Source organism: Protomyctophum parallelum, assembly GCF_964188405.1.
Source record: "Protomyctophum parallelum genome assembly, chromosome: 9".
In the NCBI taxonomy this organism is placed as follows: domain Eukaryota; kingdom Metazoa; phylum Chordata; class Actinopteri; order Myctophiformes; family Myctophidae; genus Protomyctophum; species Protomyctophum parallelum.
The window spans coordinates 30,924,630-30,942,067 of NC_139706.1; the positions used below are offsets into that span (position 1 = coordinate 30,924,630).

The window sequence follows — 17,438 nt, forward strand, 5'->3', positions numbered from 1 at the left end:
GCCGAATCTGGGTTGCACATGGTTTGTTGAACTCACTGATGATAATTAGTGAAAATATCTAATATCTACAAGTGTAGATCTGCTCTTTTCACTAATTTAAAATAGGTTAGGTAATCATAACTGATGCAAAAGTTTGAAATAAACTCTCTCTCTCTCTCTCTCTCTCTCGTCAATGTAGCTGGCTAACCCGGTTGCTAACCAAACAAACACGGCCAACGAGCGCTACTAGCATGTAAACAAACATGGTAAAATATGTCGGATGATGATGTTTCTAAAACCAGCAGGTGGCAGTATATGAGTTAAAACACCTGCGGCTAGTCCAGTGCAGCTTGTATATGTACACATTTGTTTTTTTCCCTAAATTTACCGTGAGTGATGTAATATTGTAGTTTTCTTCAAACCTTTAGAGAATAAGCTTTCACCTCAAACTAGAGTATGAATAGGCCTTTACTGTCCACCAATGAGTGGACGAGTGGCTCACTCCACCGTCACAGACTTGGCCAGGTTCCTGGGACAGTCCACGTCGTAACCGCGCAGCATGGCCAGGTGGAAGGAGAGCAGCTGCAGCGGGATGATGCTTAGGATGCCCTGCAGACAGTCCACGCAGTGCGGCACCTGGATGGTGCGGCCTGCGTTCCTGATCGTCTCCTGATCGTCCCTGTTGCAGATCATGATGGGCCGGCCCTGCCGTGCCACAACCTGCTGCAGGGCGTTCTGGCACTTGACGTACGTTTCGTCCCTCATGATGATCATGATGACGGGCATGATCCCGTCCACCAGTGCCAACGGGCCGTGCTTCAGCTCGCCCGCCAGGATGCCCTCCGAGTGCATGTACGTGATCTCCTTGATCTTCAGCGCCCCCTCCAGGCAGGTGGCATAGTGATAGCCTCGGCCCATGATCAGCACACTCTTCTCCTGGTAGAGCTCCGTGGCCAGCTTGCGGATCTCGTCATCCAGACCCAGCACCTCCTTGATGAGGTCCGGGAGTATCTTCAAGCCCTGGATGATCTGACGCCGCCTCGGCTGCATGGAGATGCTGTCGTCGCACATGAGCAGCGCAAACATGACCAGCGCCACCACCTGGCTGGTGTAGGCCTTGGTGCTGGCCACGCCGATCTCTGGCCCAGCGTTGAGGTGCACACCGCAGTCGGTGCCCCGGGAGATGGAGCTGCCCACCGTGTTGGTCAAGCCCACGGTCAGGGCGCCGCGCTCCTTGCAGTAGCGCAGTGCCATGAGCGTGTCGGCCGTCTCCCCCGACTGGCTGACGAAGAAGCAGACGTCATCACGGTACACAGGAATTTTCCGGTCCAGGAAGTCGCTGGCCAGCTCCACTACGACGGGCAGCTCCGTCAGCTCCTCAATGATCTGCCGGGTGGCCAGGCTCCCGTGGTAGCTGGTCCCGCAGGCCACCAGGATCAGCCGCCGGCACCGCTGGATGGCCTTGATGTGGTCCTTGAGGCCGCCCAGCGTCACCGTGTTGTCCTCGAAGTTGATGCGTCCCCGCATGGTGTTGACGATGGACTCGGGCTGCTCAAAGATCTCCTTCTGCATGAAGGAGCCGTAGTTTCCCTTCATGATCTGCTGCAGCTCCATTTGCAGCGTCTGGATGGCGCGCGCCGAGTTTTCCCCGACTGTGCGATTTATCCGGTGCACGGAAAGGCGCCCGTCTCGCACGATCGCCACGTCATCGTCCTCCAAGAAAATCACCTTGTTGGTGTGCTCGATGACGGCGCTGGCGTCCGACGCGAAAAAGTACTCCACGGCCACCTGGTCCTCGGGGAACAGGAATGTGGGCTGGTTGTCCGTCCGGGGGATGGTGGTGCAGCCCATCTTGTCCTTGCCGGAGAAGTGGTACATGATGGGCACGTGGTCCATGGTCAGCTTGTGGTCACTCTTCACCCCGATGAGAAGAGGGCTTCCCCTCCGGGTGGCGACCGCCTCGCCGGGGTAGTGGACGCTCTTGAAGACCAGGGCGAATGCGCCGTCCAGCTGCTGGGTCACCCTCTCCACCAGGGTGGCGAAGGCCAAGTCGTCGCTCTCCCGGTTGTCGTACACATACTTCGCCAGCTTGGCGACGGTCTCCGTGTCGGTCTCGGATTCGAACTTGTAGTCCTTGCTTTCCAGGAACTTCCTCAGGTCCTTGTAGTTGGTGGCGATGCCGTTGTGGACCACGATGAACTCGTTGTTCTTGTCGGAGCTCTGCGGGTGGCTGTTGACGGCGCTGGGCGCGCCGTGCGTGGCCCAGCGGGTGTGGGCAATACCCACGTGAACGTCGAGCACGGCATCCAGGTCCATGTCCCGCTGCTTGTGCACCTCCTCGTCCAGGGCCTTCACCTTGCCCCTCTGCTTGATCACACGGATGGACCTGCCGTCGTTGCTGCTGCCGTCGATTCCGACGCCGGCTGAGTCGTAGCCGCGGTATTCCAGACGCCACAGGCCTTGGAGCAAGATGTCGAGAATCTCTCGGCGAGACCTCGGCACTTGGTAGTTCATGTACGCAAAGATTCCACACATGTCTGCAGCAACTGGTTCCGCTTCTGGTAAATAACTACAGGGTTGATATCTGGGGTTATGGTGGCAAAATCGGGAAAACCTTTATTATGAGAGTCAATGTCCGACCTCACATTGTGATTGGCTGACACGCATTGTCAATGCATCCAAATATAGAAATATAAGTATATACAGGTGAAGGAGTTTAAGTATCTCAGGGTCTTGTTCACGAGTAAGGGGCGGACGGAGAAGGAGATCAGCTGGAGAATCGTAGCGGCAGGGCCGGTATTGCAGTCGCAGAAGGCAAAGCTCTCTGTCTACCAAGCATTCTTCGTTCCTACTCTCACCTGTGGTCATGAAGTGTGGGTCATGACCGAAATAATAAAGTTGCGAATACAAGCGGCCGAAATGAGTTTTCTTCGACGGATGGCCTTGGAACGTCTCGGGATCCCTCAGGAGGAAGTGACTAATGTTGCACTGGAGAGGGAAGTATGGAGCTCTCTGGTGGAGGGAGCTGTTACAGATAAGCGGTTGAAGATGCATAGATGGGTGGAAGTACATACAGGTTATTTATCGTAGCTGTATCCTAGCAACGACCACCATCACCTGACCGTGAGGGACACAGGGAGGGAGGGAGGGAGGGAGGGAGGGAGGGAGAGGGGAGAGGGGGGGAGAGAGGGAGAGAGAGAGAGAGAGAGAGGGAGAGGGAGAGGGAGAGGGAGAGGGAGAGGGAGAGGGAGAGGGAGAGAGAGAGAGAGAGACTCCCCCCCCTTCTGAATAGTTGCCGGTGGCCCATCTGTTTATGTCTCAGGTTGTGGTCTCCCTCCCTTCCTTCATCACCCACTCAGATTCCAATAAGCCTGTAAAATAGGGGATGTTCTGGGCTTAGCCCCCTGTAGAGAACACTTCAGCACCGTTTATTGGAGGAGGGGGAGTGGATGGGAGGAAGAGTAGAAGAAAAACAACAAAAGTGGTGTGTGCGTGCGGCAGTGGGCGACACCATATGTGCCAGTCATGTGTTCTCTGCAGAGAGGGCAGAGGTTAGAGTAGGAACAGGCCCCATTTAAGCGCTGTTAATCCTGGTGTGTCGGGAGAGGAGAGGCCCGGCTGGCACTGAGCTTTAATGGTGTGGCCCGCCAAGAGGCAAGACCACTGTGGTTAGAGGCATACATGCCATACCATGACACACACACACACACACACACACACACACACACACACACAGTTTGCAGTTGCACACATACAGTATCAGAGTCCTGCATGCCTGTAGTGTATTCACAGGAATAAATACTGACAAACTTGCTTGTGGGTAAGACATAGACGCGCACACACACACACACACACACACACACACACACGCTAGACACTTGGGCCATTATAGCAGTATCAAGATTTGGTAGAAGGTTTGCGCTGCCTGCATCTATTACAAGGACAATACGTTCACCACAGAGACACAGCCAGACGGAACACGGTCTTCTCTCACTTGTCAAACTGTTCAGGGGTCTGGAAGAAACACTGCTCAGATGTCACTGAGCTACAGGGCGGAGGGAGGGGGGGGGGGGTGTTCAGAGATAAAGAAAGAAAGTAGCATTTCATACGACAATCTCTAGGAACAAGATCTTATTCAATCATTCACTGACTTTTTAACTCTCCCGTTATTTTTTAATAATAGTACTTAAACACTTGAACCCCCAGTATGCTTATTCTGGTGGGGAACACTAGCCAAAAATAGCCGATCTGTAGATCGGGTTTTTTTGGCGAAGAGATTTGCTGTAGAACGCCACTGTTTACTTCAACGTTAACCGTCTTATTTTGAAAGGCTTCTCTCTCGGATACGGAGAAACAGGAAGTGAATTATCGCGATGTAACATGTTCGCAAATGTTATTTAATTCAACCAAAACATACATTTTGTAACCGATGATCATATCGCTTATTGAAATGAGCGGCAAATCAAGCTTGTTTTGATCCAAAACGCAGCCTGGAAGAAGAATCCGAGATATTACGATTCTAAAAACTGTGTTCTCATAGACGGCGTAAGCCAGCGGAATTTTCACTTCTTTTTTTTTTCCCTCGTTTGTTTTCATCAAACCGTAACTGGAGTGTTACGAGTGCATACAGAACAGAGTTGTGAACCTTAATCAATATATATAAAAAAACACGTCCAAAGCCGATCTCGGCGACGCAGGTGTTTGGCCCAGAAGGTGATCTCTGTGCTAAATGAGTTAAACATAGAGGGTATTCTAGGTGGTGGAACTAAATGCACCTTCGTGGATCGCCGTTGCACACCAATGCTGCCATGCACATCTGTAGAAGTAGAATCCACTGTATTCCTTCTCTTCTGCACTTACAACTTCCATCTATTTTAACTCGACGTACGTCGGGTGCTTTTTTCATTCAAAGCCAGACAAATCACTCCCAGGCCCTGCCCCCCCCCCCACTGCACCCCTCCACTACCTCCAGCAAGACAGGGCATTCAAAACACTATCACTTAAAAAGGACACCGTGTTTGAAACCCCTCCTCACACGGAACGGTATGGCACGGCACGCATGCATGCATGCACTACCTGTCTGACTCTCTCTGGGCTCATTTATAATGGAGGAGGAACTGAGTTTAGCTTGCTGGCATATTCACATTAGAGACCATTTCACCCTGCCCCCCCCCAGCCTCTGTTGTGTCCCTCCTTGTTTGTCTACAAGGGGCTTTCAGACGTCTCACAGAGCCCCTAAGGGGTCTGCAGAGTGCTGAATGGTTTGGTTGGCTGGCTAAACTGCCGCTTCCAGAAGCGTGGGTGTGGAGGTCAAGCTGTGTGCTCGGAGGTCAAACTCTGTTGTTTGGGTGCACAAATTGGACTGCTCTCCATGGGCAACACTGACCTGTCTGGGAGTTATGCTAACATGTAGTTTTGGTAACACTTTCCATGGAGACCATGTCTTTTAATGCATTATAAACCTATAGATAGATAGATAGATAGATTCTTTATTTTTGTGCAATACACCAAAGGCGCCCAGCCCACATGGACTTATAGGACACACCATACTGTATCATTGCTTCAATATCGCATTGTGTACAAGAAACAGGTTTGTTTTGTTGTTGTTGTTTTTTTTACACAAACAAAACATTCTGCCTTTTTTCCCACGCTTTGCATAAAAAGTCTGCTAAAGCAAAAATACCTTTCCTAAAACAAAATTCCAGTTTTTCATAGTCCTCTAACCAGAAAAGGTTAGCACAGATGGTTGTCATTTTACAACATTCTTCATATAATGGGCAGTAAAACAAAAAATAAATTTCATTTTCAATTTCTTTCAAATCACACACTAGACACACTCTGTCCTCCTCGGGAGTACCAATGAATCTACCTGTTTCTAAAGCTAATGGTAAGGTCCCAGAATGCAGCTGTGCACAGAAAGATCTCTGACTTTTGGATATATTTTGTGTAACATAAGGATCAGGGCCATAATTATTTTTAATAAGACGATATATTCTTAGTTTTGGTTTGTACCATAAATCAACAGCCCAACTCTCCTTATACCCAAGGAACATAATAGTTCTGTATTTCATGAATATTACAGCATAGTCTATTTAAATAAATAAATGATGAATTATTCTTAAAGAATAAAGACTTTACTTCATTAGCCCATACTTATAATTCTGTATAAATAAAGTACTCATAATTTATTATAACAATCATAGCATTAGCATGACATTTATGGAGGAAAACCACACAAAACATTTCTGCCTACACCTCCAGGAATGGCATTACTTTACTTAAAACACCCAATGACCACTTATAATAAGCAGACCTGGGAAGCATAGCAAGGTGTTAAGGCCTATTCATAGAACAGTTTTCTGTATTTTATTTTCCTCTCTCTCTCTCATTAATTCAGCTCAGTGGTTTAGCCGTCCTACATCTGTCCTACAATAGCATTGCAAAGATCGATTTGTCCTGAATGTCATTTGGTAGTGCAGACTTAACGTGTAAATAGAAATGATAAAATGCATATATAAGCCCTTCACGGAAACATGCCTGCATATGTAGTTTGGGTGTGGGTGTTCCGGTAGGGGTTGGACTGCCTAAGCTCATTGCTAGTAGCGGCTTGGAGCAACACGAGAGCTGTCTGTCAGATGAGGAGACGTGGCCAGAGATCACTGCTCTATACTGAACCCTTCTCACCAGTGTTGCAATGTCCACATATTATACCGTAAGAGACTTGAGGCTAGTTTGTCTGTAAAGTTACTTGTAAATATTGGTAGTAGTTTGTAAATGTTGTTAGTAGTGGGTTGTGTTTTTTGGGCTTGTTTCTAAAGTGTAGTTCTTTATTTTGGTCAATTTTTTGTTTAAGCCAGTGGTTCAACCTCTCAAACATTTTCTTGTCAAGGACCCCCACGTTAATATGTATCTGTCTGCATACCCCCATCTGTATATAAAATATTTTGCCAAATTTAGTAGTCGATACAGGCTCATGTAGCCTAGTCGCTTGTTTCTCTTGCAAAACCTGGCAACACTGCTTGTCACTGCAGTATTGGACAGCAGTATTGGTCAGCCACCTCTTTCAGGTTTTGGAACAACTACAAAGTGCAACTGCAGGTCAGGAAGCATGCGTGAGAGGAGTGAGAAGTATGTCCTCTAGGTCTCAGGGACTCTGCTGTTTGTGCGGTGTGTTGTTTGGGAGACAGAAATCCATTTATTGTAGGTTAAGAGACACTGTTCAGATGGTCAGACTATACTGACCTATCTCACTCCTGTCTAGTTGCCTCGAGTGTTATTAAATCTCTCTCTCTGTGATTCTATATCTCTTTCCTCTCCACTCTCTGGACTGGACTGAATTTATTTCTGTATGAACTTATGAGTTCAGTTCGGGCCCCCTGAGTCTCTCCTCTGATCTAATTCCTTGTCTCTGTCTCTGCTGCTGCCAGCCTGCCTGCCTCCCTGCCTCACCTCCTTCCAGCCAAATATCCATCTATTTTTCATGTGAGCATGGCAAAGGTTTGGAAAGATGGGAGAGGATAAGAGAAGAGGGGCGATGAACTGTCCCGGTGAGGCTACACTGTGGCATCTCTCTATAACTATACATCTCTGACTGTCTCTCTGTCCCTCAGCCTGATTTTTCTCTGTCCCTCTCGTGCCGCCATTCCCTTGGTCCCCGTCTGCCTGAATAATGCATCGTTCAAAACCAGACACTCCTAGGTTTGTTTTTACTTTATTGCCTCCTCCGTCTCCTCTGTGGGACTGCAGGAGGTCGCAGGATAATGGCAGCACATGTGTTGTCTGTTCACTCTGATTAGTGTAACTCGGGCTTGTCGCCTTCTTTCTTTTTTCCCTTCCTTTCTGTTCCCTCTCTTCTGTGTCTGTGTTTCTTCCCTGTGCCTTCCCACGTCATCATGCACCCCTTTGCTTTCCGTGTCTGTAGATTTGACCGGCTGAGGTAGAGCGAGCTTCCATCAGGTAAATGACTGAGGGATTATCCCGCAGTATTGTCAAGGGTGTCCCTGCACTCTGGTAATGCAAAGCAACAACAACAATGTACGATAATCTGCGGGTCATTATACAAGGTCATTGTACACTTCATTTGTGTTACCTGCTTCAAGGTTACTGGTATACAAGCCTGACAATGGGGCATGTGAAAGGTCATGCCCACCTGCCCAAAATGCAAATCGTCCATTATAAAATGATAGGTAAAATTTTAAATACAGTTCTGTTCAACACTTGTTTTTATTTTTCTTTCTGCACTTGCCCAGTCGGGCAACCTGAAAGCAAACTCCTGTACTGTATATGAAAAGATGCAAGAATGCATTAAAGCTGCATGTTTTGGAGTGAATACAACTTAAATTTTGAATTACATCTAAAAAAAACAAGAAAAAAAACATGTATTATTATTATTACCCTTATTATTATTATTATTATTGACTAAACCAATTAGTCTGATTAACCATTTAAGACCTATATCATACTCCATAGTACTAATTGACATTGTACAAAAATAGCAGATCTACAAGTTCTATACCAAGGTGATTGTGGTGCGGTGCCATTCCTAGACCCGGAACACGATCGGTAGTGCATGCTGTTCTCCCACATTCTCAAAGACATTATGTCATGTATTCAAGGGAAAGTATATGCATTCATTTATTTATAGCTTATTTTCAGCTAAAAGCAGTTTTTCCCTGTTGGAACACTGACCACCATTGTATTGGCTTGCTAGAGGACTTTCATGAGGATATTATTATATTACTCCCCTATAACTGCATGTGCGTGTTGTAGAGGGACAGCTGGTAGCTAGCACGCTACCACATTCTACCACATTGCTACAGCCAGCACAGCACAGTGTGTGTCAGACACTGATAAATTGGCTGGAGGGGCTATCTATTTGTAGTTTCAGTCAGAGCCTTTCCTACAAGGAGAAAGTGCATTTTGCTTACGTGTGTGTGGATGACAGACTAAAACTGTATACAGATCGCATATTATTTGCTCGCAAATTTTGCAACATATATACTTCCATAGTTTTAAACAAATGTTTCTACTGTTTTCTTCAAGATTAATTCTACACTGGGTTTTTTTCTCTCCCTCTATCTCCCCCCCCCCCTCTCTCTCACTCAATCTCTCTCTCTGATGATGACTAAAGCAAGATGACCTATCACCTAGTTTGTTGTGACTAGACAAACAGAAGATTATGAAGACCTTTACGCACTCATAAGATGTCTCCTCTTTAATCCTATTTAATTGTCCCCACACGTCTGGACAGATCCCGGCTCAGCTCAATGGGAATAAATGGGCAAATAAAAAATTAAGAAAGAAAGAACTGAGGCTAAATATCTGAAGTGTACCTTCTGAGTGCTTGTTCTTGCCTGCTCATGGAGGTTAAATGGGGTCACAGATAGCGCTGCTCTGCCTGTCAAACATGAGGCTTCCTTCTGCTGAGCCATGTCACAACGTGCAGCTTGCTAGTGGTGGAAAAAGTACTCTGTGTTTTACTTAAGTAAAAGTAGCAATACTGCAATGTAGAAATACTCTGTTACAAAGTAAGTCTGGAATTCAAAATGTACTTGAGTAAAGACAAAGTACCACAAGTAAAAGTACTCATTATGCAGTCTCATTTCAAGTTTTCAAATGTATACAAATATTTTGAAAATGGCAGATCTACAAGCTCACAATGCGTCGCACATCGCATTTATGAGTGAGTCGCCATTGTGTAGATCGTAAATTTTCAAATGGCTGTAATGTATAGGCCTGAAATGGGTAATGTATGTTTTGTAATAATAAAATCTAAATAGTAACTAAAGTTTTCAAATAATTGTAGTGGAGTAAAAGTACAATATTTGCCTCTGAGATGTTGTTAAAGTATTAGAAATTGGAAATACTCAAGTAAAGTACAAATAGTCAAATACCTAAAGATCTTACTTGAGTACAGTACTTAAGTAAAATAGTAAATGTACTTAGTTACTTTCCACCAGTGGCAGCTTGTTGTCCTGACGCAAGGTCTAGAGGCGGTAAGAGTAGCACTAAGCACAGGTGTTGTCTGTTAAACCTGATTAGTGTATGTGACTCAGACGTTCCCTTTTCCTCTCAACTCTTCCTACCGTTTGTCTTTTCTTCTTATTAGGCTGTTTTCTCTGCCCTCCATTCACCTCGTGTGCTTCCTGTCAGACAGTGTTTTGGGATACTTTAGCATGGGGCTGATATACAGTATTATGGTAGTGGTATGGTTTAGTATATCAGTGTCTATAAAAGGACATTTTAAAATAGCACATCACCACTGAGGTATATGCACCGGCTGACACGTGGTGATTTGGAAAGACTCAGTGATAGTTTGGTAAACTTTATGGGCCCTATAAAAGTTTGAGCATCAACATATATAGCAACATACTGTACGTTTTTCAGAAGACTTTTTTTAGACTCTCGTCTTAATGGGTTCAAGCACGTTACATGCGTCGGACTCGGAACCACAAAATGGATATTGATGATGACCTGTTACTGCTGTACATTAGATAGAAAGAGATAGAGGCTTATCAGTAATAAAGTGTAGGCTACTTAAACCTGCCGTCCAGCAGGTTTTGCTGTTTTCTGTCTACCGCTTGCCTGATTCCATGTGAATGCAGCATAAGACGCCTGAGGGCGAGAACAGAACAGGTCAGCTCCAGGTATCAGTCAAAAGGGAGACATCGAAGAGGAAGGATGAATGGGGAAGGATCAACATATGGAATGTCAGAACAGGTTCTGACATACTGTATATACATAATATTGATGACATCAGGGATCTCCATATAGTATATATAGTATATGGGCTTACTATGACGTCCCTGATGATGTCACGTGATGTCAGAGGGAGGGCAGAATCCGTTTCTTCCGGCCTGTCTGTCTGCCTGCCTGCCTGCCTGCCTGCCTGCCTATCAAATAATTAAATATGTATTAATTCAATACGGCTATATTTTTAAAATATAATATACAATAATGATACAGTCTAAAATGTAGCTATTGTGTCCATACACAATAAAGGCTACGAAAGAACATTATAAAATAAAAGTTTTTAAGTCTGCCATGATAATAATATGAAGAAAGATAACGATATGATTGCGTGTTTTACAGCAGGAACTATTAAGTTAGCTATAATAATAATAATTCATATTCGTAGCACAGCCAGTGGTCACGTGACTTGACACATTTACCCCCGCACGCACACACGCACCTCCCCTCCCGTATCGGACTATTGTCCCGTCTAACCTCCTGGGGTGGACCGCCTCCCAATCACGGACCGGCCGACCTAATCACGGACCGGCCGACGTAATCACGGACCGGCCGACGTAATCACGGACCGGCCGACCTAATCACGGACCGGCCGACGTAAACACGGACCGGCCGACGTAATCACGGACCGGCCGACGTAATCACGGACCGGCCGACGTAAACACGGACCGGCCGACGTAATCACGGACCGGCCGACGTAATCACGGACCGGCCGACGTAAACACGGACCGGCCGACCTAATCACGGAACGGCCGACCTAATCACGGACCGGCCGACGCACCTACGGACCGGCCGACGGTGCTTACCGGCCGCCGCGTGGGCCGGAAGAAATGGATTCTGCCCTTGCTGTGATGTCACAAGACCTGTGCACCATATATGGGGGCTTTTGAGTGATACACTGACGGGAAATGCATGATTCCATAGGACAGGGGTACTCAACTGGCGGACCGCGGTCCACGACCGGACCGCGGACCACCTCTCTGCGGACCCTAGGCAAAAAAAAAAAAAAAAGCTCAGGCCAGCCACAGTCAATTTCAATTCAATTGAGGCAGTGTTGCTGCAGCACAACTATACATTGTGTGTCTTATGTTAATGGAGGGAAGAAGTTAATAATATAAATAACATCAGATGGTACATTTCTCATGTGAAATTGCTGCAAAGGCCCCCAAAATGTCCCCCAAGGGCCCCCAAAGTGTGATTTGGATTTGGAGTTCCACTCCGGGCCTGCACTCTGCACCCCATTATTGGTTGGTTGGAAGGGGATCTGATTTGTATAAGCTTGGCTTGACCATACTAAACGGGCATAGAGCCCCGCTCTCCGATGGACGCCGCGCATGGGACCGGACCTCTGTCTTATTCAAAAAAATATTTGTGGACCTTCATAATTTCTAGTTGAGGACCCCTGCCATAGGATAATAGGATCCGAATAATGGTTAAAAATAGTTATTTTTTCTGTGCACGCAAACAATATGCGCTTTTGATGCCTCCCAGCACGTCAAATTGATGTTGTGCCAATTCAATATACAGGTATGGATAATAATTTGGCCACGATGAATGTGAAGGTTCTGTTGAATTGTCATGAATTTTGATTGTACGCCGTGTGCATGCATTCCACTATGTAGGTCAATCTACTATCTGATTCATGTTATAAATAGCACTGGGGGACTGTGCTATAAAAGCAAACATTGAAACGTTTTTCTTTGTTAAAATGAGTGATAAATATAGCTCCATGGGCTATTCCAGGGGTTTTCAACCGGTGGTCCAGGTATTGCAGGTGGTCTCTCGGTCCCTGGCCATGCATTAAAAAAACAAACAAAAAAAAACTTTTAATAACTTACAGGAGTTCTTACTGTATAGTGTGTGTGTGATATGAAATGTGAGCTTACCATAATAATCACAGTAATCCTTAATCATATTCCATCATATTCAAACAAAATCACTGTATTTTATTAGATATTATATTGATATTATAGCTATTTTCTCCAGCTCCCTGGTGCATGAACCCCCCACCACTATTGTGTGGGGTGGGTTTATGATGGACCCGCCACACACAATAGTGGTGGTCCCCAGGTTGCTCTTAGTCAGGATGGTGGTCCCTGGGTCAAAATCTGTTGACTGTCTGACTGCCTCTCTCTCTAGCTCTTAAGTAAACAGAAACTGGTTTATTAAAGAACCAGAGAGATGGGGAGACCCCTGTTACTGAACAGACACTCTAGTCTAGCCTATAGCAATGATTACTGTCAGAATACACAGCTTTAACCTTTAAACCCATACATACAGTATCACTTGAAGTGCATTTCCACTGTACAGTGTACAGTATCAGTTTATTCCATGAGTATATACATTTTCCTCTCCATGGATTTGCTCAGTGCATCATGCACACTGCAGACTTTTTCTGTTGCGTTGTCCTTATACGCACTCGACCAGCATTTTTGATTAATCTCGCTTCAAGAGCACTCAATTTTCTACATTGTTGGCCAAGAAGGATGCTGGCACTAGTCTGTTCTATCTCTTTGTGTCCCTCGCTCTACCCACACAGGCAGAGATTTCAAATAGGGGTGAATCAAGGACGTGTGTGTGTGTGTGCATGCTGCCGACGCCCTCAGAAACAGGATTATTGACAGTAGATGAGGTTTAGATGGGGATTGGAGCATGCTACAGGTGCTGTGCTGGGCATGCTCATATAACGTCATGGCCCGGGCTGTATTTCCTGCTTTACTGATTGAGGTTAGTCAAGGTTAGTCAAGTGTTTAGTCAGTGTTTCCCATACGGTGGGTACTTTTTATTCATGTGTAAATGTACCTTTTTTTGGTTTCCTATATTTGTACCCCCCCCCCCCCCCAAAAAAAAAAAGTAAATCGAACTAATCAATTGAATCGATAATCAATCAATTTGGTCATGCCATGAAAGGGGAAATGTTACATTAAAAAGGTGAAATAGTGAAAATAGCTGTCATGTCTCATCGGTATGTGTGAGCTATTTTCACTATTCTTGCAAAAACACTGTTTAAGTATCATATATATATATATATATATATATATATATATATATATATTTTTTTTTTTAAACATGCTTCTCGTTAAATCGAAAAAGTAGAAGGGTAAAAAAGTAAATAATGGATAGTTGCAGCCCTAAACAACAGTCCACTAAACAATAGTCCACAGATTATTGTCGCGTGGATTCACAAGAGAAGACATACTGTACATCAATTAACACAGTGGAGCTGACCCCAGAAACAGCTCCTCTGCCTGCTGCTCCTCTTTATTTGTTGTATACAGTATGTGCATGCTTGGGGTGTGTGTGTGTGTGTGTGTGTGTGTGTGTGTGTGTGTGTGTGTGTGTGTGTGTGTGTGTGTGTGTGTGTGTGTGTGTGTGTGTGTGTGTGTGTGTGTGTGTGTGTGTGTGTGTGTGTGTGTGTGTGTGTGTGTGTGTGTGTGTGTGCATGCGTGTGTGTGTCCATGTCGTGCCATACTGCACCACGCCCTGTTTTGTGGATGTGATGTGATGCGTTGCAAAGTGCTGGCCAAAGGTGATTCTTTCTCTGTCACTGCCCTTTTATCGTTTCCACGCGAAGGGAGGGAAGGATTAAGGAAGGTCGGACTCTGTTGAAAGGAAGGCAGGCAGACAGACGGACAGACAGGCAGAGCAGCGAAAATAATTGGAGAGAATTGTAGCAAGCAGTGGGATAGCCAGTCAGGCGACAAACATGCAACCCTACACTTTGCCTGTGTTGTAGCCCCCCCCCCATACTCCATCTAGTATAGCCTCTGCCACCTCTCCAGAGAATCCAGCCTTCTAACATCCTGCAAACCTGTCTCCTAAACCCACCTCCTTTCCTCTCCCTGTCTGTCCCACTTAGACCCCTACCAACATGTTTTTCTTTTGCTGTGCTGCCCCTGTGCCAGCATGCCCTCCAGCGCCCCCCCCCCTGAATTGTTCAACCCTATTAGCATCTGCCTCTCTCTCCCCAACATCTCAACCCCCACTCCCCGCCCTCACCCCCTGCTGCCCTCATTCTGCCCACTTTGTCCTCTCTTTGTTCGCAGTGACAGTGCTCATCACTGGCACCGCCGCTGTCTCTGCATGTGTCTGCGTATTCCCCCGGTCAGGTGCACACGCATGTTCTTACAGGAACACGCTCACCGCCAGCAGATTATGCCCATCGCTCATTGAGGGGGATTTGTGTCACATCACAAGTTTCTTAAACATGAATATAACATGTATAAGTTGCAATAAATAAAATGATACTACATTCTGTAAATATGTATTAGTCCCACCAGCAGGCCCTATTATACTGTACGACTGTGCTATTCATACCAATCTGAATTCAACCGCCATCATTCTAGAGCCTCATGCCTTCACTGGTAGGGCCAACAATTAGACATTAGTTCCCGAATTGGTTGTGTGTTGCTATATTAATCTTAGAGCCCAAAAAAGCAACACAGAAACATATCAGTTTGTGGGTAGTTTGTGTTTTGCAAATCAGCACATACATGCATATAAAATGAATGTTTTCAGTGCTTTTCAAAGAAGTAACCCTCAATCTAGCACACATTGTTTGAGTCCATGCTACTGTACAACACGCCCCTGCCAACTCCCCCCACACGCCCACTCACTCATTGTGGACTCGCCTGCTTTCCAATAACCCGTGGTTGCACATTTCCCTGTCCCTTGTGACTGCAGATCCCCTCTCCCCATTCCTTCCCTTCCACCACACACACATGCACACACAGTCACATGAACACGCACGCACGCATGCACGCATGCACACAATCAAAAAACATTACCCCATGCATGGACACACGCACATCCAAGGGACAGACATATTCATGTAACGCACATTCCCAAATGAATGCACAGAGACACACAGACACAGTCATCATTAAACTCATTAAACATCATTAAACGCACACTCACACGCACCTATGGCACACACGCACTCACACACGCACGCACATGACACACACGCACGTGACACACACAGGGCCAGATGAGGGGAAGCTTGGCACTAGCTCTTGCAACACTGAGCACCACAGGGGGGTTGGCATCATCAGGAAATTCTACAAGGCTAGTCACGAAACAGCACCTCACTCACACACGCACATTCAGCAAAAACACTGTCGCTTTTTTCACAAGGACACACACACACACACACACACACACACACACAGACAGACACACACAGACACACACACACACACACACACACACACACACACACACACACACACACATCACTTCTTAAAAGCTTGTGTGATTTGTTGTGTGTGGGCACTTTTCAGATAGAGGAGCTATCTTTCTTTTGTAAATCCATGATCCGTCTCATCAGATCACTCGATTAAACCAAATGTCAAACCCTAATCTTTCTTAATCCGTTGGGCACCTCAATAAAAAACCCTTCCTTCAGTATCTTGCATTGCAGTGCAATGAATTGTCACAGAAATGCATTGTGCGTGCACTGCACATGTGTCTGTCTGGCTTTGTGCATGGATGATTTAGGAATGGACTCAGAGGTTGTTTTGTCGAACCATCTTCCCTCTCGATTACACATGGGTACCACATATATTTTTCCACAGTATTGGGGATTATATAGAGTGAAATAGTTGTAGATAGACTATTTAATTAGAAGGAAGAGAAATCATACTAATATTAAATGGCCGCTGTTCAGTCAGTGCAAAGACAATGTCTTTTCAGTGTAACGATAAATAATATTTCTGTTACCACCGTGCTCTGACTTTTCTCTGCATGCGCTATCTTCTTGGATCAATATCATTCATAAAGGTACTGGGTCACACACAGTGGCAAGAGTGAGTTTTTTCTCTTTTATTGTATCTTTACATTGTCTCAAGAGACAAACATTTCCGCTATTCAGCCTTCATCAGTGTGCAGAATTAGGCCTACATCCCTAGTTTACACTGCACACATTTATCAGTGTCGGTTTCCAAACCTTTTCATGTGGAGCAGTGTTGATTTCATCGACTAATACTATGACGAAAATCTTTCGTCGACTACCATTCTTTGCTGACGAAAACGAAGACTGAATATTTTGACAATTTCGTAAACAACTAAAAACTAGACAAAAATGTTAGGAAGTGACTAGTGTACAAGAGATTCAGTATAAGTTATTTTACACTTGGGTTGCATGCTGAAAATAGTGTAAAATCAGCCATTACAACGGCAACAAGGCAGTCGACTAAAATCTTATGATTTTTAGTTGACTAAAACTAGACTAACACTAAAACATTCCAGGTGGCTAAAATGTGACTAAAACTAAATAAACTATTCAAAAGTCTATAACTAAAACTAAAATCTAAATTTGCTGTCAAAATCAACACTGATGTGAAGGACGCCAAATGAACACATATTTGGCCGCAGTACCCCAATCTGAAAAGAGGTGGTGCCGAAGATCCCCATACAAGATTTGTGCTGTTAAAATGTTTCTATATTCTGAAAAACTCTCAGTTGAGAGCTTGTAGATCTGCTGTTTTCAAACAGCCAAATGTATAGAGTTAAAGTGGTTCAACTGATTTTTGTATAAATTATTTTAACTAATTTATCTGGGGAGTGGGGACCCCCTGAAACGCCCTCAAGGACCCTGGGACAGTTTGGGGACCACCGTTGTACAGAACAGGTCATAGTAAATGAACCAAAGACGTGTCCAGTGTCACTGGACTCTGTCCACCAAAACACGTTAGCGTCACGTCATGTAA

The 17,438-nt window shown here is 45.4% G+C and overlaps 1 protein-coding gene across 1 annotated transcript; it reads right to left on the reverse strand.

Moving 5' to 3' along the window:
- Positions 1 to 477: 477 nt before the first annotated feature.
- On the reverse strand, positions 478 to 2,514 carry LOC310864107 (glutamine--fructose-6-phosphate aminotransferase [isomerizing] 1-like; the record flags this gene model as incomplete). Its single annotated transcript, XM_083772677.1, has 1 exon — positions 478 to 2,514. One exon carries the CDS (start codon positions 2,512 to 2,514, stop codon positions 478 to 480), a length of 2,037 nt encoding a protein of 678 aa, XP_083628803.1.
- Between the last annotated feature and the right edge of the window lie 14,924 nt (positions 2,515 to 17,438).